At 39.5% G+C, this 24,265-nt stretch overlaps 1 protein-coding gene across 1 annotated transcript; it reads right to left on the bottom strand.

The window, feature by feature from the left end:
- Positions 1-8,133: 8,133 nt before the first annotated feature.
- Positions 8,134-23,218, bottom strand: LOC116445851 (serpin A3-4-like). Its single transcript, XM_032112923.1, has 5 exons — positions 23,099-23,218; positions 20,562-21,207; positions 14,088-14,358; positions 11,395-11,542; positions 8,134-9,746 (listed from the first exon to the last, which is right to left on the bottom strand). Exons 2-5 carry the CDS (start codon positions 21,193-21,195, stop codon positions 9,558-9,560), a joined length of 1,242 nt encoding a protein of 413 aa, XP_031968814.1. The 5' UTR covers positions 21,196-21,207; positions 23,099-23,218; the 3' UTR covers positions 8,134-9,557.
- Between the last annotated feature and the right edge of the window lie 1,047 nt (positions 23,219-24,265).

The following is a 24,265-nucleotide window of genomic DNA, read 5'->3' as shown; positions in this document are numbered from 1 at the left end:
GTATGGTGCACCAATAACAACTGAACAACTGAACCCCCTATTGCTGCTTCAGTGTGTGCAGGTTGGTGGGTATGACACAGGAACCACAGCCTCCTATAAAAGGGGCAGGAGAATAGGCAGGTTGCTCCTTAATAACATTAGAAACCTTTATTTAGGCTCCAGAATCTTTCAAAAGAAAGCCAATTTTTCATTATTTCTGCATGTAACAGCTTTACCATGGATTTTCTTTTCAGAATACTTATGTAAGACTAATATTAATAATGAAAGAGCTACCAAGGTTTTAATATCTGGATGATTTCTATCTGGGATATTGTGAAAAAATAGTATGCATTCTACTTTCTTTTCCTTCTAACCACCAAGATAGATGACAAAATAATCTTATTGACCATAAAGATCTCCAATAATATCTTTCACTGGCCAAGTACTGCTCAGGATACTGGACTGATTTCAGGTTGGGATGGACCGCCTAATGAGGGAACTGCTGGACTGAAAATTCGGGATAGATGGCTATTTCTGTTGAGCAGCTTAGTTTTAACCTTGGGAATATCACTAACACTAATAGGCTTCAGTTTTCTCATCTGTAAGATAAAAAAGGCACATCTAACTTCCTCACTGAGATTAGATGGTGTGAAAATAGAAAATTACTTTTAAAGGTCTTAAGCATTGTTTTAGTTCTTTATTGAGTTTAATGAAGACAGGATACCTGCCTTGGTAACAGTGATACACAATTTGAAAATCTGTGGTCTGTAGAATGCAGCTTTATACAACTTCAAAGTGAAGTTTGAAAGTTTCCTCAATTGCAAGCTTCCATAAAAAGTCCTCTGGACTTTACAGAAAGTGTCTTCTTTCCTGGTATGCTTAGCACTTGTATTCAAGGGGTGGTAGTTACTGAGGTGCATTAAAGCATGGGGACAGGTGATTAAGCACACCCAAGTATTTCAAGTATTACTAACCAGTATGCACCACATGACACTGCACATGCCAATCCTTATACCAGACATTTTTCTTTCATGTCTAGAAAATGCAAATATCTGTTGCCAGCACCTACAGCATAAGAATCTTACACAGGAAAATAGAGAAGGATAAGACCACTGTGCTCGCTGAAACTTTTTTCACCTTTCAGTTTGACCCAAGCATCATGCCAGCAGGGATTGTTTCACCTGAACCTCTTAATCTATTACCCATCCAGTATTGTGCTTTTAAAATCATATCGCTTACCTATGGTAAGGCACCTAACTCCTGCTCTGACTATGTGAGCTAAGAGAGGAAGGACGGTCAGTCCTAGTGGGTAGCTGTAAGCAGCCCAGAAGATAGGTTTCTGCAATGTGAACCTCTGACTGAGTTGGGAAGGGAAGCAGAAACTCCCAAGCCCCAACCCAATGCTTTGTAACTACTGGTCTGTCCTTCTTTCCTAATAATGTTCTTGCGTTAAAGAAAGAAAGGAATTAATCAATTAATTATGGGTTTCCAACAGCAATATAGTACTTAAAATTTTAATAAATGTGTGTCTATACAACATGAAAATATAGTTAACAAGAACCATCCCAATGAGTAATTCAAGACTTAAGCAACTAACATTATTCTGAAAGCCTTCATTAAAAAGTTCTTCTTCACCTTCCCATTTGGTCCATTGACCCTGCTATCTGGGACCATCTCATTTGAATTCTCTACCTCCTGTGTACTCCTGAGTGATACTGAATCAAATTTCTACCTTTAATAATGCAGCTGATCAAGTAAGGCTGATCAAAGTGGATTGAAGTAAACACTAATGACATTATTGTGTGACTCAGAAGCTCAGCTGTCCAAGCACACCATATGGATTTTGGCTAACACTCAAAAAAAGGATGCAGAAAGTGGTCTTGCAAGCCACAGAGTCAATTTGTCTTGTTTATTACACCTTGTCAGTCTCCCTACTCATACAGAACAGCTCTGCTGAAAATGAGGGTACAAACACAGGAATTCACCAGGGAACAAGTGCAGAAGGGAGGCGGGTCTCAATTTTATTTTGAATTGATACCGAGTAGATTAAATTTTTCTGTGGCCACTGCTTTTAACCATGCTGGGAGAAGATTTACACCAACTCCAAGTAGCTTTTAAAAATCATACTCTAGATCAATATGCAGACAAATTGAACAAAGCCATTTTTCTATGTAATCAACCACAAGCATCTCAAATCTGTTACTTTTAACAGCAAAACTGATGGAAATGTGACAAAACTTCCCTAATCCAAACCTGACAATACCCTGTCTAGTGTTGTCTCCTACATACTAATATCTCCTCTGACATTCTTTTCCTGCCTTTCCTCACATCACACACAGGGTCACCTGCAGAGCACTCTCATCTTGGCACACCATTCCTCTACCCCTGCTTCCTCCATTAGCTTGGAGAGAAATGGCAAATAGACCCTGTTGAAGAATTATAGAGAAAGGCATTCCCAAAGGAGACACAGCAAGACCCTTCATTGAAACTCAGCCTTTGGGGACCAGGGAAAGCCCAGACCGATTTTCACAGAATACCCAGGCGTCTTCTTGCATAGAGCAGCAGAGCATTATGACACTCCTAGGGATGGGGTCAGCAAGAATGGGGCTCAGCTGTAGAGAGCAAAAAGGTTAATCAGGTCACAAGAGCTTCTAGGTGATGATGTCCTGCTCTTAGGTTCATTGATCATCCAGTGAGAGTATTTTTTTTCCTTGATGTTGCAATGTTTTTAAATTAATGCCTTTGGTAGAACTTAGGTGGGTGGGGATTATGAAAACCAGTTTGAACCGGTCTCTGGCCTTTGTGACTGCTCCGACTCTCCAACTAATGATGATTGAATTAATCTCTTAACAAACACGTTTGTTTTTCTAATTCGCCTCCACACACATAATTAATATAGCTCCAAACCCAACACCCAAATATTACAGCAGAGATGGCACTTAGTCTTCCCTGATCTCCGGAAATCTCTGAACTATTGGGATCCTTCCTGAAGTAACTTCTGAAGCACAGTGAATAGGGTCTTCTCACCAGAAACAGAATCCTGGAAGCCAAGACTATGTCTAAGAGGATTCACTGTCTACAAAGGAGGAAATTATCTACCAGCATTCTCTAAACATTTCCGTTCACAGTTTAGTGTAAAAGTAATTATTTTTATTACTGCTCTGTAGGCATTCAGTGGCCAGCCAAAGCTAAGAAGTCCCTAAATCCTTTGGGCTGGAGGTCCCTATTTATCTTTGATGGTAGTAGGGTTATATACAAGCTATAATTTCAGTGTTCTGCTTGCTCGTTCTACTACTTACAACCTGCTTCACAAATGCACAATGCTTTCCACACCTGAGAAACTTTCCTAGATTGCACAAGTACCCAGATTCTTCCTGTAACTGTTAATGTTCCACTTAAAAATCCTTTCTCGGGAAAACTTCTTGGAAGTTTTCTGAGAGAGTAATTTCCATGTGAGAAAGCAAAGTCAGAGAAACCTTAACATTTTCATGGATATTTGACTTTGTCAATGTTTTGAAAGAGAAATGATGAAAATTTTCTGTGCTAATTTTTATTTTATAAGATAATATGAAGTGATCGTTTTTTCTGTTATTTAACAATAAAATGGAAAACAAAATTCAAAACAATTTTTAGTCAATTTACTGAGAATTTAAATTTTTATCACAACTTGTGGAAAATTCAATGTATTGAAATTTCTCTTGGGAGAGAAAGGTGATTTATTTTATGTGAAGATAATACAAATAAGGGACTATGGACATTATTTAAAGTCAACTGTAGAAAAGTTTGACTGGAAAGAAAACAATGGTTTACAAGAAAGTTTCGATCGTGCACTCAGTTCTTCAAGTCAGGATGGAAAATCCTCTGCATCAGTTGTAGAGGACCCGAGGAATGAGGATATCATTATTTTGCCACTCATAGTTTTATTCTTATTTGCCTTTTATTGTGAACTAAAAACAGATTTATCATATACTCTAAGGTAATAGATGTCAAGGAAAAACAGTTTAGAACCGGTATACTGAGAGCTAATTCACATTAAAAAGTAAATTTTATTCAAGTTTGCTATGAATCTTACGGGAAAAACCAACAACCAATGAGATTTCCTGTTTAAAAAAATATACATACATTTGATGGAGAAATAAAAGAACAAGACACAGAAACATTAAATAAGGGATATAATAGATCTGGTTAGAATCTTTGTGAAGGTTCACTGGTAAATAGCAAGACATTCATGTGGTTGTAAGAAGTATAATTAATGGTGGTAAAAAGACCAAAACTGCAAATATGAAGGCAAATGTAAATTCACCTACTTCAACCAATCAAAGTGATGAAAAGACCCTTTAAAACTCTCAAAAAAACCCACACTTCTTTTTTTTATATAATGAATGCTCCTAAACTACTGAATCATATAAGTTGACTTAGATTTTTAGTAATTTCCTACTGAACCGTTGAGCTGAGACAAGTGTTGCTGTTAACTGAGGAAATAAAAATGCCCTAAAAGGTCTTGGACTCGCTCGGGCAAAGTAAAAGGAAAAAAACCCACTTAGGCTTTGGCTGTAAGTAGAGCCTATAGATGCACAGTAGAATACATATATAGTGTATATATACACATAACCCATCCTATAGGCCACATAAAATGGGTACCTTCAGCTTAGACTAAAGATTCATGTAGTTCAGTATCCAGCATGCCTTGTGGGCATATCATGGAACAGGGGCACATGGAGGTTTCCTTTCTCTCTCTCCCTTTCTCTGCATCTCCCACTGTTTGGTTTCCTTTTTCCTTGTCACTGAGCACAGGAAAGACATATTCAGGGGCCTATCCAGCATCACTGCAAAATCGCTGTCCTGAGTGGCATCATGCCGAGTATAAACCAAGGGCTTTTTTCCTTGTGTTCTTTGTCTCGTATTTAGTGACAGTGATTCTCCTCTGATCAGCCAGCCACTGCGTACTGTGGGAGCCTTCCCAATGAACAAGGTGAAACCATGAGCAAAATGTGTCACGTCACAATTTATTAAAGTCCCACATCATCTCTGACTTCTCTGAATAATGCACACCTGAACTCATTGCTTATAAAGGTTATTCCCTCCCTGCTAGTGTACGATTGTTTTTAGCTCCTGTCCTGAGGAGCCTTATAAGTTTTCGGAAGTATGTAACATATACCAACCCAACCATTGTAATACGTGGACATATCAACTCTTTCAAAGAATTCTTTGGCAAAGGATTCTGGCTACTGCTGTAAAAGACAATAAAATGTTTCTATAAATACATTAGCAATAAGCAGCTAAAGAGAATCTCCATCCTTTATTGGATGCAAGAGGGAAGATTGTGACAATGGATGAAGAAAAGGCTGAGATTCTGAGTGCCTTCTTTGCCCCAGTTGTTAATATTCATACCAGTTGTTCGCAGGGTACCCAGACCCCTGAGCTGCAAGGCAGGCATAGGGGAAGAATGAAGCCCCTATAATCCAAGAGTCAGCAACTTCTTGCACCACTTAGACACACACAAGGGTACTGAGGGAGCTGGTGGAAGAGCTCACCAAACCACTTTCAATCATTTCAGCAGTTCTGGCTCTCAAGGGAGGTCCCAGACAAATGGAGGTTGGCAAATGTGCTGCCCATCTACAGAAAGGGCCAGAAGGAGGATCTGGGGCATTACAGGACAGTCAGCCTGACCTCATTGCCAGGGAAGGTTATGGAGCAGATCCTCCTGAGTGCCATGACATGGAGAGGACAACTGGGTGATCAGGCCTGGCCAGCACGGGTTTATGAAAGGCAGGTCCTGTTTGACTGACCTGACCTCCTTCTCTGACAAGGTGACCAGCTGAGTGAATGAGGAATGGCTGTGGATGTTGTGTACCTGGAATTTAGTAAAGCCTTTGAAACTGTGTCCCAAAGCATCAAGTCAAAACAACCACCTGCAAAGCTACAGGCTGGGGGCAGAGTGGCTGGAAAGCTGCCTGGTGGAAAAGCAGCTGGGGATGCCATTTGACAGCAGTTGAACATGAGCCAGCTGTGCCCAGGTGGCCAAGAAGGCCAGTGGCATCCTGGTATTCTGTGTCAGCAATAGTGTGGCCACCAGGCCCAGGGAAGTGATTGTCCCCCTGTGCTTGGCACTGGTGAGGCCGCACCTTGAATCTTGTGTTCAGTTCTGGGCCCCTGATGACAAGAAAGACATTGAGGGGCTGGAGCATGTCCAGAGAAGGGCAAAGGAGCCAGTGAAGGGTCTAGAGAGTCATATGGGGAGTGGCTGAGGGGGCTGGGGTGTTTAGCTTGGAGAAAAGAAGGCTGAGGGGGGACCTTATCACTCTCTGCAACTCTAAAAGGAGGAAGGAAGGTGTAGCCAGGTGGGGTCAGTTTCTTATCCTAAGTTACAAGCAATAGGACAAGAGAAATGGCCTCAAGTTGCTCTGGTGGGGGGGTTTAAATTGAGTATTAGGAAAAAATTCTTCATGGAAAGGGTTGTCAAACATGGGAAAAGGCTACCCAGGGAAGCGATTGAGTCACGACCCCTGGTAGTATTTTGAAGATGTGTGGATGTGTCACTTAGCGACAGGGTTGGACTTGACAGTCCTAGATTAAGGGCTAGAGTTGATCTTAAGGGTCTTTTCCAAACTAGAAGATTCTATGTTTCTATGACAGTCATGTTTGTTATTCAATATTTTTTCATACTTATTCATAGAACTACAAATTCAGCAGTTTCACAAAAACTGAATTTGAACTAACTGTTCTGCACTTCAGATGCTCACCTGCATACTTTTGAAAAAATTGAACATTGAACTTGTCACTTCCTATTACTGTGGTATGGAGACAATTTAACTGTTGCATCAGTGTGGAAAGCTTAACATTTTCCTTGAGACAGATAAGTGCTCTTGCACACATACTAAACAATCAGAGTAATATGTTGTTACTTGTTCTTTGACTACATTTTTTTCCCCCTGAATACTCTTCTATTGTTAGTTCAACTTGGAATAGGGGTTTAAGCCCAACCACTGCAAAGGAAGGACATGTGCAACGGATTGAACTTTTCTGTTTTGCCAGTGCCCCCCTTGAACATTTCTTTTACACTTCGAACATCTACTGGCCCCTCAGGCTCTTTGAAATAATCTTTCTGAAAAAGAGTATATTATTTTGTGGCATGACTTCTGCAAGTTTCTTTCCCTCAAAGTTGTCCTTGTCCTTTCTAATTACAGTTTTAAATTTAATGCTCTGGGATTGTTCTTTTTGGCAAGGGGGCATTCCCTGATCTGATAATGACTTCTATTTCTGAAATGTTTCTTTTTAATTCTAGTTTAGTTTTCTGTGTGAATGTGCTTTTTTTCCCCCCCCTTTTCAAGTTAGGGTTTCTTGGATTTGCTTCCAAATGCATTGCTGTACATTTTTACAGGAAAGCGAGCTGCAAGATCTGGTTATGTCAGAAAACTATCTGTGACCTAGGAAAATCTGCAGTGCCTTTAGATTGGTGTGGATTACAAATATCTGTAAGAAACTGTAGAAAAGTACCCTGTCTTGGTTTGCTGTGGATCCAGTGATATAGGCAAATTTAGTACATCTCATTTTCAGTTTGGAAAATACAAAATTTATTATTGCCTTATTTGAATGCCATAGAGATGAGTTTTTTTTCACTGGGATTTTAATTTGGAAGTGGGTTCCTCCTCAGAAAGCTGACAGCTTCTAAGCACTTTTCTTGTTTCCCTGCTGTAATCTATTAAAACCCAAAAAGGTACGATACAGATGGCCTGTAGTTTTTTATGGAATAACAGAAACTACAACTCAAAACACATGCCAAGACTGATAAAGTAGCTATTAGAGGGAGTCAAGAGAGAGCTTTTTAGAAGAGAGCTGAGAAGAAGCTACACACAAGCTACACACCTGATCAAGTAGAAGCAGCACACTTTCTAAAGGCTTTGAAATAAACATCTTTGCATGAAATGAATGCCCAGCCTTCCCAAAAGGTTCTCTGCCTAGCAGAGATAACTTACTGTTTATTGCTCAGGCTAAAGGCAGAGGACTTTCTGAAACTCCTTACTGGCATTACTGTGCCAATCTAATGTATATGAGCAGTAAATTAATAATTATTTGTTGACACACTAAAAAAAAAGGTGTTTGAACCATACTTAAGTCTTAACTCTGAATTATAGAAGTAACATAGCAAAATTAGAAACTTTTTAATGTCATGTTTATTCATTGTTGTTGTTCTACCATAGTATATTTGTCTGCATATTTCAAGGCTGTACAAAGACTGGTGTAAGTGCTTAATATCTATTAACAGACTAACCCACTTTAGTCAATAATTTACCCCTCCTGCAACCAGAGATCAGATATATACCAGGAACGTGAGCAAAGAAATAAAATAATGATAGATATTGTAAAAACCAGAAGAAAAAAAATAGATAAGAAAGTGAACAAAGAAATAAAATAAGCATGTTCATTATGAGTGTGACTGATTATAGTGTCTCTTAATAGTGAAAACAGCTCTTTATAATATTGTGGCTATACTAACCATGAAGCGGATGAGAAAAGGAGTACCAATGTTGTATTACTGGACAGTCTGGACACAGAAGGGGTTATATCAAGAGACATGGCAAGTGCCACTGATGGGATATGGGTGTTATTGGTAGGGTGCTTGATCCTACAAACAATACTGGAATGGCGCTTACTAACATGGGTAATCTCCCAGGTACAGAGAGTAATGGTGCAGACACTGGCACCAGGGGGAGATTGCTTGTGCTTCCTGCTGCCTGGGAACTTCTAGAAGCTACTTTAGGTGCAGGCATAAGCTAGAAGCAGTCTTCTAGCTTCTCTGAGCTATATTGATTCACAATGGTTGGCTCCAGGGTACCAAACTGCAGAGATCAGATCTACCTCTTCTTTTCTTAGATCAAATTCTTAGAACCTTTAAAGTTTGCCATGGAATGAGTCTACACTGTAGATTTCACAGAAGTGGTAGGCAGGGGAGTATATATCTGCAGGGGAAAAACACACCTTCTTTGAGACCCCTTTGCAGCAGCCAAGTTGGGACAACAGCTGGCAGGCAAGGGTGTAAGAGACTCACGGGACAACAATGGTACTATGCAAGGTAATAAGCATTATGCATGTTAAGGTCTATGCTAGTTATGAACTTCATGTTGGTAGGAGAATGGACACAAATAGTAAAGTGACATAACTTATACCTATTTGTCAGTCAACATGAAAAAAATAGGAGAGAAGGCAGCCATGAGGGAAGAAGCAGACATACACAACCCTCTCCACCCACATGCTCCTCATCTTCCCTGCTAGAGGATGTATCAATGCTGTCAGTATCACACAGGCCTATTTTGTCCCAGAGCGAACGACAGTTCTGCATGAATGCAACCTTCTTAAAAAAAAAAAAAAAAAAAAAAAAAAAAAAAAAAAAAAAAGCAGCAAGGCCTAACCAAACATGCAACTATGACAACTTAAATTGATGAAGAATCTCATCTACAAAAAACAGTGAATAACATCAGTTAAGAGGTGGAGAGCCTCTCTGTAGCCATGCCATACTCATCAGGTCTAATACTTGATTTAAGAGTGGTCATCACCACATAGCTAACTTGTACATTAACTTAATCTTTTTTCAGAGGATTCACAATTTTTCCCATGAAGAGCATAGTGTTTTCCATAGTTATGGCCATTAGGAAGGGCCTGTCGAATCTAACCGTAACTGGAACGGACATAGGCACTATTTCCATGCCTGTTGCAGCTGCTGCTTCAGTGCCAGTCTCATCCACCTTTACCACAGCCTTATGAATAGCCTGTGAAGAAACAGACATTTTACAAATCAAGGGAGTACAAAACTAGTCATCTAAATAAGAATGAGAGTTAAAAGTGCCTGAAGAAGTTACTGGTAATGATACCATGATGATTTTTTGCCTTTTCTTTTATACCCCTTTTAGATACCTCTTTATAGCTTTTGTATTCTTAGTGTTTTTTGGCCTACATTCTTAGACTTCTTTTGTGAAGCTAGGAGACTAAACATTTTAGAAGCTTCGTAGTTAGGGATCAGTGTGCCCCAGACCCCAAGGTCCTCTCCAGAACACATTCTGTAAACTGAGAGAGAACCATCCAGGGGAAGGTTCCTTGGGGAGGGGGGCTCATTCAAGCCTCTGAGTGGGGAATTTTTGATAGATATGCTAATTAGTAAGACCTATAATGTTATACCAGATCTTCTGGGGGTGGGCATTGTGGTGTGCATTTCAACGCATTCCACCTGAACGTGGTGCACCTAAGGATCCTTAAAATATATACACTGGTAAAATCCCTTTTTCCCTTCTAACCATGTTTGATTCTTGATTTTAAGACCAGGAAAAGGCATCAGTAAGAAATAAGCATCAGATGGACAGGTGTGAGTCCACTGCTTAAAGACAGCAAAGTTAGGGGGGAAAAAAAATTTAGCAAGCTACATGCAGCACAGTTTTCTATCCCCAGAGAGGAAACCTTGCACTCCAGTGGAGGGGCACGTCCCTGCCAGTGAAAATATTTGCTTTGTTTCTTTTCTTATTCCTTGCATCCAACTCATGGAGATCTGTACAGCTAGACCAAATGTTAACAGAGTAAGATCATATTTAACTGTGTATTTGAAGTTCATATTAGTTGAAGAAATAGCATGCAGATTAGCCCATTGAATAGAAATTTGAAATTATGTTTCCTATGTTTCTTCATGTTTTGGGAAAAATGGGGGCAAAGATGAAGGGCCAGAAATGGAGGGTTAAAGCAGAGAAACACAAAAGTTTTACCTTTCAATATCAAGACACTGACAGATCCTGAATCACTAATGTCCACTTGAGGTCATGAGGGCAGTTGTTTTCTTCATTAGACAATTAAGTTTGCACTGATTGTCAGCTTTAAACTCTAGGTTTATTGAAGCATGACCTATCTGTAGCTTTTGCCTAGACCTGGCAGTTATTGTTCATATGCTTGAAGCCAAATGTTTGCAATAACTGCATTTTCCTTTCCCCCAAACAGTTTAAAAGCAAGCAGTGTTTTTCCTGTCCCCTTACCTCCATAAAATACAAGCAGTGATACACCCTACAGCTCTCTACTTGCACACAAGCAGGCTAACGAAGTCAGACACAAACAGAGGCGGCCATGCAGTGACTGTAACAACACCCTGCAGGAGGGTACCAAGGTGTGGATAGATGATGATTTGGTCATATCTATTTTATAAGGTTGCCCCATGCAGGTCAAAATAACCTAGATTGAAAATTACAGACTTGTAAATTGCTCCAACCCGATTGCACACACAGTGCAAGTAACGTGGACAAAATACTCTGTATGCCAACAACTGCCTTTTCATGTGAAGCAAAGCCTCTTTATATGAGTTTTGCACCATGAATAGCTGTACAGAAGTGATGCAAGTATCTGTAACCATGACCCCATAAAACTAAAAGCAGTATGACTTACCTGGGAAATTCTGTGCTGGGGCTGCCCAGTGATCCCAGAGAGGTCAGCCTTATCAGTGAATAGATCCATAATGCCCATTTTATATAAGGTATCTTTTAGGTCATATGTCCCATAAAGCGTGAATTTCGGAAGATATAAATTTACTGAGCTGCCAGAAAAGAAGTGCAAGAATATGGTGAAACATTTGGTCAGTTATCACAGAATAACACAGACTCACAAGTGACAAATTGATTTTGCTTTCTCCCTGAAGACATTTTGCCTGCAGGCCCTCTCTTGCCTACATAGGAGATGTACATTTTCAGAAGTTAGTGATCTTTTGTGCAATCTGCTGGAAGCACCTTAGTCATGAGCCATTACTGAGGATGCAGAGGATTCACCTTGTGAACAAGAGATTCTTTTAGGTGTCTCAAGCTGAGCACAAAAAAACTGAACACATTCAAGTTAACTGGTTACTTTTGGGGAAAAATATTGGCCTTGTGTATTTATCATATAAAACAGGACAGAGAATACAAAACTATATCCACTGAAGAAGCAGGACAATTGTAAGCAGTGATAGAAGGCACGGCAAAATAAAATACAAAAGCACATTTACAGGATGTAGTTAGTCAATAGATAATTATTTTTCTGTGTCAAGCCCAGTGTCTGACTTACTCAATTTTAAGTGACTAGATTGCTGCTTTCCATAAATTAACCAAAGCTCTATGCTTCTGACTCATTTCTTCCTTGTTTTTCCCATAAGTGTCTAGCAATTACTTTTCAGAAGTAAAGCCCAACATTTACAGCTAGAAGCAGCATAATGAGACACAGGTTAGTGATAGTGCTGACATTAGGTTCTATTTTCTGGTGAGAAACCAGGGCAACTCTCCAGGGCTCTAGGTCAGGGAGATGTGGAGCACTTAATGAAGCTAGCCAAAGAGAAAGTCATCCAGTGGGCAGGTGGGAAGGAAAAGGCCCATACCTCCAGCATTGCACCTGCATCTAATGCAACTGTGGCTGTATCCAGAAACAAGAGTGCTGGTGGATTGATAACAGGTTGCTGATCTCTTACTTCTCTCTGATTTCTGTCTGCGCTGATTGCTGTCCTGAATGAGGATGCAGCTATCACTGAATCATCTGCCTTCCTATTTCCTAAAGACACTCCTTCAGAAGCCCCCACTTGCTTCCAATGTAGCGGAAAGGGAAAGCCACAGACAGACAGTAGCAATGCAACCAGCTAAGGGAAGCAAGCAGCGGGATACACTTTCCAGAAGTGAAAGTGATGTTTTCCCTACAGTTCAGCCATTTAAAAGATCTCAGCTGTCTGTACTGGTGACACTTCAGCACTATCCTTTTTGTCAGCCAACAGTAATGAAAGATGTCCTTCACAATACTTCTGCCACTAATAACAACATCAGTTTGCAGGCAAAGAAGTGACAAACATAGGTAGTCCACAGCCTTTAAATTATTCCATAGAATACTTTCCTTTATTAAGACCTCCCAGAGACTCCAAATAATAGCAGATGCAATTAATTGCTTTAAAAACTAGAGGGGAAAGGAGGAGTTTGTGTCATTATTTTGTAAGAGACTTATTATGGTGAAAAACAGGAAGGAGCATGAAACAAACTTGTCTTTGACAGTGATTCTTTTTCATATTGTAAGATGGAGAGAAGGAATACAAATCCCTTCAGTTGTATTTAGTATTCATCTTGATGATTGTAAAGGCAATTCTTTGGCAAAAATTATTCATAAGGATCTTGATTCATCATCTTATTTGTCCTGTAGTCACAAACCACATAGCTACTCCCAGAAGTTTCAAAACTGTAAGGGTGCACAGAGAATGACACAGTTCTTCCTGGTTTTGTTGTTGTTGTTTTTTACCCCCATATGAAAAAGAAGTTAGATTCCTTTAAAAATATTTAACAGTGAATCAGAGTTTTGGGTTCCTGCATTCAGACGTAATTTTTGTCTTGAGAAGGGACCATCTAAAACATGATTTTCAAATGTCTATGTGTGAAGGTCACTAATGTGACACATCAAATTCATGAATGAATACAAGGGCTTGATACTGTAAAGGTGTTGTACCTATGCTTGTACACATATTTTAAGAAAGACTATTGCCATACACAACACTGAATGTAAGGACTCAAATTTTTGAAAGCATATACACTTTCTGCCTTCTAGTCTCAAAGCTACCTTGAATTGAGTGTAGCTTACTGCAATTTTGCCTTCCTAAGTCCACAGAGAGCCTGGATAAATGGCTCTGCTCTATACCCTTATCATTGATCTTTGCCCTCACAACTGCAGAATGGAAGTTGTTATTTCAGCATTAACTGTACAATTACTGTTAATTTTAATAGGCAGAAATTAAGAAAGAGACAAGAAAAAAGGCTGGAGGGGTAGGCATTTACTTGTAAATAGAAGGCAGAAGACCTCCCCACAAAAAAGTGAGATGAGGTCTAAGTCCAAAAACTTGGGCCTATTGAGGGTTGAAGATGGAAAAAAAATGCAGAAATAGCAAAAGTCCTAATCTGTGAAGGTTTTCAGTGTGTGCAGTACCGAATGTGAAAACACAGTAAAGAGCCAGATTCAACTTTGGTCAGGGGATTTCTTCTGTAGATTAAAGCAGAACTAAAAATGACATACTGACCCTGTGTTATACCCCAGCTCCTTTGTTTCCTTGCCTACCATCTGAACCAAGAACTGCAGAATTTTACCTTTTTGTGACTAATGTCCTCCACCTCAACATACGTTCGCAAGACAATCTTTTCTCCAGCTTACTCATTCTTCCTCTATCAGGCAGAATAAAAAATGCTGAAGCACCTCCTTTGTAATCCATTTGCACCACAGTGGAAGACAGCTGCTCATCATAGCCGTGCTTGAACAGGCCCATTCCAAACATCATCGGGACTTCAACAGCCTTGTTTCCATCCACAAAAAATTTGCTCATTTTAGTGTATTTTGGATCAAAAGGTTTTTCCCATTCAGCTTGAAATATAAGAGAAAAAGTTACAGGATATTTTGAGGACATGAAATCATAGGACATATTAACACAGGACACATTCTTAGATGACAGAAACTGGTACAGTTGGATCAGCTTCAAAGACAAACCGATTTGCAATGATCACAATCTTACTAAATACTCAGAATAATTCAATAGCAACACACAGTAGGTAGAATGTGAAGTAAAAACACTCCCTCGGATCTTACAGCAGGCTGCAAAATCCTTCATTTAGATGAGTTATCAAGGGTTCTACCTTGCACTTTTCCTCCATGATAACAGGGTTTTTTTATATGTAAAGCCCTCATATAATGCAGCCTTTATCTAAGCTCAAAAGAAGATTCTCTCACTTTCTTAGGAACCAAAGACAGGCTTGTAAAGGGTGGCACGAGGGATGAATTCCCCAGAGAAATTAAGGGATTTGAGTTACTTGCAGAGAAGTGTTGATACCTCACATTAGCTGATGATGTATAGAGTCATAAAGAACTTAATTTTACCAGACTGCTGAGTTAAAAAACAAAACAGCAACAGCAGAAACCTTTTCCGCTGTCATCTTCACCATATTAAACTTTCAAAGGCTTCTCACTTAGTCATGGTCAAACAAACTGTCTACATTGAAACTCTGAAAGATTCTTATCCCTAGTAGAGAGGAATTTCTAAGCCAAATTTCAGGTATTCACATCATACGTTTAAGAGGCTGAGCAAATTTTTTAAAAGGGGGAAAATTGTGGAGTTTTGGAAGGGTTTCTTTGTTTTTATTTTAATTTTTAAGAAATCTTGCTCTTCTGTAGTAAATTTTGCCTTCTAGAGCAAAACCAATGTATTATCAAATGTAGTGGGCAAAAGTAGAGCAGCGATGCTAAGTAAGATAAGTGGCATCAAGAAAACAATGGAACAAGATGCAACCCCTTTTGACTTCTGATTTCTATTTGAACATTGATTACTATGCAGCTTGTTACAAATGAAATAAATATCATCTGCTGTTTCCACCATCTGACATAGCCTGCACTATTAAATAGCTTTTGAAAAAGTGAAATGAGACTTTAGTGCATGTCTTGGTCTCTGAAAGCATACATTGACAACTGCAATACTCTGAACAGGGGAAAGTTGCTACTTTTATATACTTCATACACTTTTATATACTTCATTAATAGTGACTTCTATCATCAGATAGATAACACACAGGACTTTTACATTTTTATGCTTAAGGGGGAAAAAAAGCACAATAACAGGAGTGACACCAGTCCTGAAATTTTAAACAACATTTATCTAGTGATCAACTCAGGGAAAACTAACTGATTTCAAAAAAACTTTGATTGAAAACTAAGTAGGATGTTAGGACCACTAGTCTGGGCTTCAGGAGAGCAAACTTTAGCCTCTTCAGAGATCTGCTTGGGATAAACCCATGGAGGGAAGAGGGCTCCAAGAAAGCTTGTTTGTCACAACCATCTCAAACAGCACTACAGGCTGGGGGCAGAGTGGCTGGAAAGTGGCCCTGTGGAAAAGCAGCTGGGGTGCTGGTTGACAGCAGCTGAACATGAGCCAGCTGTGCCCATGTGGCCAAGAAGGCCAAGAATGGCACCTGGCATTCTGTGTCAGCAGTAGTGTGGCCAGCAGGACCAAGGCAGTGATTTTCCCCCTGTACTTGGCACTGGTGTTGCCACACCTCGAATCCTGTGTTCAGTTCTGGGCCCCTGATGACAAGAAAGACATTGAGGGGCTGGAGCATGTCCAGAGAAGGGCAATGGAGCTGGGGAAGGGTCTAGAGAGTCAGTCATATGAGGACCAGCTGAGGGAGATGGGGTTTTTTAAGCTGGAGAAATGGAGGCTGAGGGGGGAACCTCATTGCTCTCTACAGCTGCCTGAAAGGAGGCTGTAGCCAGGTCAGGGTCAGGCTCTTCTCCTGGGCAACAAGTGACCAGATAAGAGGAAATGGCCTCAGACTGTTCCAGGGGCAGTTCAGGTTGGACACCAGGAAGAATTTCTGCACTGAAAGCATTGTCAAACATTTTAACAGGCTGACCAGGGATATGGTAGATTCATGGTCACTGGACATGTTCAAGAAATGACTGGACTTGTCACTTAGTGCTATAGTTTATTTGACATGGTGGTGTTCAGTCAAAGGTTGGACTCAAATATATTGGAGGTCTTTTCCAACCTTCTATGATTCTATTAATATTCAAGGATGACCTCCACCAAGCACAGGAGTGATCCATCCTAACAAAGAAGAAGTCAGGTAAAAATGACAGGAGGCCTGTGTGGACGAGTAAGGAGCTCCTTGGTGAACTCAAACACAGACAGGTAGCCTACAGAGGGTGGAAGCAAGGACAGGTAACCTGGGAGGTATAAAAAGAGATTTTCTGAGCCTCCAGGGATTAGGTTAGAAAAATTAAAGGTGTGATAGAATTAAATCTGGCCAGGGACATCGAGGGCAACAAGAAAAGCTTCTATAGGTATGACAGTGATAAAAGGAAGACTAGGGAAAACATGAAACCCCTCCAGAAGAAAATGGGAAACCTGGTTACTCAGAATATGGAGAAGGTTGAGGTACCTGATAAAATTTTTTGCCTCAGTCTTTACTGGCAAGTGCAGGGACTGGGAGAATGAAAAACTGTCCACTGTAGAAGAAGATCAGGTTCAAGACCATAAAGAGAACCTGAAGATGAACATGTTAATGGACCTGATGAAATGCATCTGCAGATCCTGAGAGAAATAGATGAAACAGCTAAACCCCTATCCATCATATTTGAGAAGTTACGGCAGTCCGGTGAAATTCCCACTGACTGAAAAAGAGACATGAGAGCTCTTATTTTTAAAAAGTGAAGAAAAAGAAGAGCTAGGAAACTATCAGGCTTTCTCACCTCTTTCAGTGGCAAGCTCATGCAGCAGATCCTCCTGGGAACTATGCTAAGACACATGGAAAATTAGGAAGTGATTGGTGACAGACAACCTGACTTCCCTAAGGGTAAACTGTGCTAAAGGAAGAGTAATTGATGTCATCTACCTGGAGCTGTGCAAAACATTTCACACTGTCCCACGTGACATCCTTGACTCTAAACTGGAGAAATGGGTGTGACAGATGGTCTACTCGGTGGATAAGGAATTGTCTGGATGGTTGCATTTGAAGGGTTTAAGACAATGGCTTGTTGTCCAAGAGGAGATCAGAGATAACCAGTGCTCCTCGGGGGTTGATGTTAGGACTAGCGCTGTTCAATATCTTTATTGGTGACACGAACAGCGGAATTGAGTGCACCCTCAGCAAGTTTGCCATTGACACCAAGATGGCATCATTTTGTTGATATGCTGTAAGGAAAGTATGCCCTCCAGAGGGAAGGGATGCCATCCAGGGAGAGTGAGACAGTCTTGAGAGGTGGCCGCATTAGAACATCATGAAGTTCAACAAGGCCAAGTTCAAGGTCCTGCATGTGGGTTGGGGCAATACCACGCGCAAATGCAAGCTGGACAAATAGTGGACTGAGCTGAAAGCAGACCTGAGGAGAAGGACTTGGTGCTGGTGGTTGATGAGGATCTCAACATGGCCCAGCAATGTGTGCTCGCAGCCCAGAAAGCCAAACACATCCTGATCTGCATCAAAAAAAGTGATGCCAGCCGGTCAAGGGAGAGGATTCTCCACCTCTGCTTCACTCTGGCGAGATCCCATCTGGAGTACTGCATTCAGCTCTGGGGTGACCAATAAAAAAAGGACGTGCACCTGTTGGAGTAACTCCAGATGAGGTCCATCAAAATGATCAGAGGGCTGGAGCACCTCTCCTGTGAAGGCAGGCTGAGAGAGTTGGGGTTGTTCAGCCTGGGAAGAGAAGGTTCCAGGGAGATCTTAGAGCCCCTTCCAGTACTTAAGGGAGGCCTATAGATGTGGAAAGACTTTTTATACAGGCAGAGAGTGATAGGACAAAGGGGAATGACGGTAAACAGAAAGGGGGCAAATTTAAATTTAGATTAGATTTAAGGAATAAATCCTTCACTATGAGGGTGGTGAGGCTGGAACAGAGAAATTGTAGATGTCCCATCCCTGGCAGTGATCAAGGCCAGGCTGGACAGTTCTTTGAGCACTCTGATGTAGTAGAAGGTATCCTCGCCCATCTCAGGGAGGTTGGAACTAGATGATTATTAAAGTCCCAAACCATGACTATCAGTTAACACCCATATTAGACAGATATGATATTCATTAATATTTTCCTCCTATTTCAAAGGGACTCTTATTCCTGTTTTCACCTCTATCATAGGTGGCTACCTTCTAGGCACCTTCCTTCAAGAGTTTCACAGTGCTCAAGTGGCAAAATGAAATTTGAAGTATTCTTTATTGTTGCCAGCTTGACTAAGGCATGAAAAGGGACTGGTGTAGAATAGTGGAATAACATGTCCAGTAGCTCAGAGTCAGGAAAATATTGCCAGACTTTTGTCCTTGGAGAAGGACTTCTGTACTATGCTAGACCACAAAAAAAGTCACCAGTACTGTGCAAGAAGTTTGTAATGCACAAGAAGTGGACAAGCACCTAAAAGTATAGACCAGTTATACAGCTAACTGAGGTTTAAAAATCCTCTCCAGATTAATCCCAGCTCTAGATCGTTAACCTACTCTTGATTTCAAGATTAAAATTGTTATTATATTATTGCTATTAATGCTATTCTTTAATCCATTTGCTTTAAAATTGGAGATCTTAAACTGAAACTCCACCACCTTTGGAGGAATTAGGAAATCTTTGCAGTAGTAAACTGAACATCTAATAAAAAACCCCAACAACTCTTATTGTTAGAACATGTAAAAGTAACCTGTAATACAAAGTTATTTTAATACAAGGTTTCTCAGGTGTGTGTCCCCACTGTGCTACTAAATGTATTGCTCATTCTTCAAACACCTTTCAGTAAAAGAAAAATAAACAGGTTTTTTCCTGTTTTGAAAGATGAACCTGATGCTTAATAAAAGCCTAAATAAAAACACTGTTTGAAACAAAGAAGTGTGTTTTCAAGAGAACTAAGAAACATCAGTCATCTGTATTTCAATTAGCTCCATTAAGCTGTGGCCAAATCATCAGGCATTAATGCAAGGAGCAGAGACACAGATGGAAAGCAAAACAAAACAGAAACATAGTTCTTAATTATTTTCAGGGGAAGCCTCATATTGGAAAGTACAAGCATCCAGGTTAACAGTTCTAAAAGGATAACATTTCTTTAAAAAATTATCTAATATGCCATCTCCCCTTCAATGAAAAGCTTGATGATATTTTTATCAGGTAAATTACAGAATATTATTTTCCTGACTACAAATACTTTGCTTTCAGCATGTAATCAGTAAGAAAGAGAAAGTTTGAAATAAGATGCAATATCTGTTAATAGACCACTGATTGAGCCTTACAGCCTTGATCATCCTCTTCTCATTAGATCAGAAGTCTGAAAAGCTCTGGGAAGATCTGTAGACTGTATCTAAGCAGACTGCACAAGTTAATTAAGAAAAACAAGCTTATTGTGAATAGGCTTGTATTTGATACTGGTGGGTCCATCTCTTCACTGGAAAATATTAGAATCTGCAAATCAAAAAAAAAAGGTTGAAACCTATGTCTCTAGGCACACCAGGACTACAGACATGCGATCGGCAAAGGCATAGTTAGTAAAAAAATAAGGAGAACATGAGTGTGAAACTAAAGCTATTGTTGCATGTTTAGTTTTGAATACATAAATATACACAGTAACAGCAAAGCTGTAGATGAAACATATTTTCTATTTGATAAGATGACAAGTTTTCCTTTTATAAAATTCTTTTCATTTAACTCTGAACTAGTTGAACAAAAATAACAGCTGGATTGAAATCCACAGAAATGAATTTCAACCAAGCATTTAAGAAAGTGTTTGAATCCCACTAGATTGTATAGGATTAGATGCTTTGCTGCCTAGAAATGCCTTCCTCAACATATAGCTCACTTAATCTTCTGAAGGAAAGAAGGTTATATATTAAAAGATATGGGAAAATTTGCCATACATTTTGCTACAAGTCATCAGTGTCAAGTAGAACCTAACCTCCAATAGCTTTGTTTCTAATTAAATATAAGTGAGGACCAAAAGGAAAACAAGATATGAGCCCATCTGCAAAGCCATATTGCAAAAACAGGTGAAGTCCAAGACTGACCTGAGGAAATAATTTATGGAATAGAAGAATATGATATGTATATCTTACCGTTAAAATAAATATAGCTAATAAGGAGAATTTCAGTAAGTGGATCAAGGTTATTTATAAGGTCCTTGATTTTCCCATTGGTTCTTCTTGCTACATATTCATTGATCTTTAGCTGGGCTTGATCAGACTTCTTGAAGTTCATAGGATAAGCTTCTCCTTCATAGAAGGTTCTGAGATTACTTAAAAATTTTTCTTGTGGCTTCAGTCGATCAAGCACAAACAGAACATTTCCCATATTCAACTGTAACCCCCCATTCCTTCTGTTTACCATTTGCATGAGTTGATGATAACCTTCATGTATGTCATTTTCAGAAATCTCACGAGGGTTAAAGCTAAGGACCCTAAGAATCTGTGTCAGGGTGTCTGATCTGGCACCCAGAGTCAGCATTGCAAAGGCAGTAGAGATGCTCAAAGGAGAGAAGAAAACATTCCCATTGTTTTCACGAGAAGAAATCTCTTTGTAGAAACAACATGCAAATCGACAAACACTGTTCTTTACACTCTGCAATGGCATGTTTCGGTTTCCTTGTCCTCTTTGATTCTGGTTTCTTACCCCTTGTTGATAGGGCTCATAGCAATAACTGTTGGAATGGATTCCAACAAGTAAAAGACACAGGAAAAGCAACTTCTTCATATTTTTGTGATTCTGTAAGAGAAGAAAAATTACATTTGGTTTACAAATCTTTTCACCTTGTGTTTAGCACTACATCAATCCCTTCACTATACAGAGTTAGCTTGGCACTAGTGACTCTGAGATGTTTAAATTGAGGGAAACAAGCTTTCTATTTCAAGGAAGCAGACTCTGGAAAATTACTCAACGTGCTGAAGTGGTTATGAAATAATAAAAATTAAAGTCCAAGAGGGATGAGGTAATTCCAAAGACGCCCTCATTAAAGTTAAGCTACAATTCATTTTAAACTGTTTTTTTTCCAATATTCTGTTTTCAATGTGGCTTTAAGTGATAAAAGAGTCAAAAATACAGGTCTATAGAGCAGAAAGTAAGGGAGCCAGTCAAGGATAATCAGTTAAATTTGGAAATTTAACAGATGAAAAATCAAAGCAGAAAAAAGGCACAATATTCCTCTTCTGTGAAAGTTAAAACATAACATTTTTGAATGGACTGCATGTAAACACATATGCAGGCACTTAAGAGAAAGCAAAAGCACTTGTTAATAAGGAAGTGATGAACATTTACGGTGATTTCATAAAGCTTGAGCAATTGAGCACAAATAAAGGAAAAAAAAACTTCCACAAAAATAACAAAAGAAAGAAATAGAAATTAGGATGTTACCAAGACCCTGGAAATACAGTGTTGCCTATTAAGAAAGGGAAAATGCACATATACATAGAGCAACAAAAGGAAATAAAGTGTGCCTGCTGCCTGCAAAGGCATGTCCAGCCCAGTGACCGAATCAAATCGCCTAAAAATAAAATTTAAAAAAATTAAAAAAAAAAAAAAATTAGAGAAACTCTAGAGCAATCACAGTTTTTATCATCAGAAAGATAGAAAAGAGTGATTTGGCAGAGAAGCCTGCTTTGGTTGAAAGTGAAGATGAGTGAGTAAATTCTGGAGGACCAAAGATACTAAAAAATACAGATAGAACAGGAAAGCCTTTTCCAGAGCAGCATGGAAACCATTCATTCCACATCTATGGCAATACTTTTACCTCTAGAAATTAATACTGTATCACAATTGGTTCAATAACTTCTGTCAATAGAGAGAAGTAAAGATGTGGAATAGCTGGAAATCCAAAACATCCTCTTGTGGTATGTGACCATTTTACCTATAGAACCTTTTATAAAACAAAGTTTGCTCTAGAGGAAAAATATCTAAGGTTTTTTACTTGCGCTGAGAAATGCAGACTCTGCCTTGTAAAAGCTTTGAATCCTTATCAGCTCCCACCATGATCCCACATTTCTGTTCTCCACTATCCATCATCTTGCTTCTCCCAAACCCAGTGAACTCAGAATGCTGATCTCTGCTTTAATAATAGATGCTCTAAATATTCCTTAATTCACACTCTGAATATATGGTCATAGAAATACTGTTATGGCTAGGAAGGGCCTGAACCACATGACAAACCACTTTCAGATTGCACTTTCATATCTAGAACACATTTATATTTAAGCTCTGATTTTTTTGTGACTTGTCCCACCATCACTCTAATTCTTTTAGCCACAGTTTTTTTTTTTTTTTTCAATTTCTCTAGATGCTTTAGAGAGCAATCCTTAAGTCCCCACTTCCATTTCATTTCACGCCCTACATTTGTTATTATCATCAATTTACTTAATTTAAAACACTTAGAAATGAGTGTTTTTCCTAAGGAGAGTTATGCCTTATGGATATGGCAATATCACAGAGGAGTTACCTTTTATATTTTAAAAAAACCAGCATCATAATTAAACAATACAAGAAGCTTTAAACCAAAACTTGAATATGAACAAGATAATTTCTCAATTGATTATTTGAAAATTTTTGTCCTGAATATAGTTTTTGACAATTTTTCCACATTAAAAAAACCAAAAACGTTACTTACAGTGAATTCAAAAGGGTTCTGTTGTATTCACCACGTCTGCACAGGTCCCTGCTCAGTTGTTTATGCTGCTGAACACAAAGCAGGGTATCCTCTAGTAAAGGTTAAGATCATCTAAGGGCTGTGACTCACACATTATAATTTTAGAGATTAGTATGATGTCAAAACTAGTTTTACTGGACACTTAACTTTACTGAATATGTTTCACACGTGACTTCTTATTATTCATGACTATCTGATCACTCTGGTTAGATTCAAACCCATTTTCCTCAAACTGAATCTACTGTTTCTTAATATCAGACGTTCATATACATCTCAAGTGCCTGAATCTACTATTTTATGAACAAGTCAAGTAGTACAAGAAGAAGTAACTACAGAGAAATATTTTGAATATAATTTGCATAATTTCCAGAATTTCCAATAGCATTGCTGCCACTAAGGCAGGAGGACAAGGCTTGATGTACCATGACAATCAGAATTTTTGTAATCTAGCCTGGTTTGTCTCCTGCTTATCCATGGCTGGGATTGATTGCCTCCAGGTGAAGCCAGTGATGATTCTAATGGGTGCAGGGCTTAAAAGGCTGTTGTGCTGCAGTAGTAAGTGCTGTCATATGTGTACCTGGCTGTCCACTCCCAGATGGGGCATCCACTGGCAGCAAGAGCTGTGATATTGACTCCTGGGTGACTTGTATGGCTCTGTGCCCAGAGAAGAAGAATGCAGCTGGGATGCCATTGAATGCAGGTGATCACAGTTACAAGCATGGCCCGGGGACAGGGGGTGGAAACCTAGGAACACGGGTGTTAAATAGAGCAAGTCTTTAGATCAGCTTACTATCTTATGATCTGAGATGTGGGGAGCAATCCCCTCTGATCGTGTGCCAAGTTCAGCTGGGTCAGATCAGACAGCCTGCTATTCTGTGCTAAGCTTTACTCCTGGGTACAGAATGACTGAAGCGTCGTAGAAGGGAACTCTGGGGACCACACAGTTCAAACCCTTGCTCAAACCAGGACATATACAGAGTTGCTCAGGATGGTCTCCTGCTGGGTTTTGACTACCTCAACAATGGAGACTCCACAAGCTCTCTGAGCAATCTCTCTATTGCAGTGTTTGACAACACTGAGACTAAAACAGGTTTTCTCTACATTTAAATAGAATTTCTTGTATTTTAA

Source organism: Corvus moneduloides, chromosome 6 (genome assembly GCF_009650955.1).
Source record: "Corvus moneduloides isolate bCorMon1 chromosome 6, bCorMon1.pri, whole genome shotgun sequence".
In the NCBI taxonomy this organism is placed as follows: domain Eukaryota; kingdom Metazoa; phylum Chordata; class Aves; order Passeriformes; family Corvidae; genus Corvus; species Corvus moneduloides.
The sequence above is the reverse complement of the archived record's forward strand: the minus strand, read 5'-3'. Positions and strand labels throughout refer to the sequence as shown.

What these genes read in the sequence shown, in the direction of transcription:
- LOC116445851 (XM_032112923.1), bottom strand. Translation starts at nt 21,195, where the DNA reads ATGAAGAAGTTGCTTTTCCTGTGTCTTTTACTTGTTGGAATCCATTCC. An exon ending in AGGACATTAGTCACAAAAAG is followed by an intron (nt 11,543 to 14,087) that starts GTAAAATTCTGC and finishes CTTTTCTGGCAG; the next exon opens with CTCAGTAAATTTATATCTTC. An exon ending in CCCAGCACAGAATTTCCCAG is followed by an intron (nt 9,747 to 11,394) that starts GTAAGTCATACT and finishes GTTTCTTCACAG; the next exon opens with GCTATTCATAAGGCTGTGGT.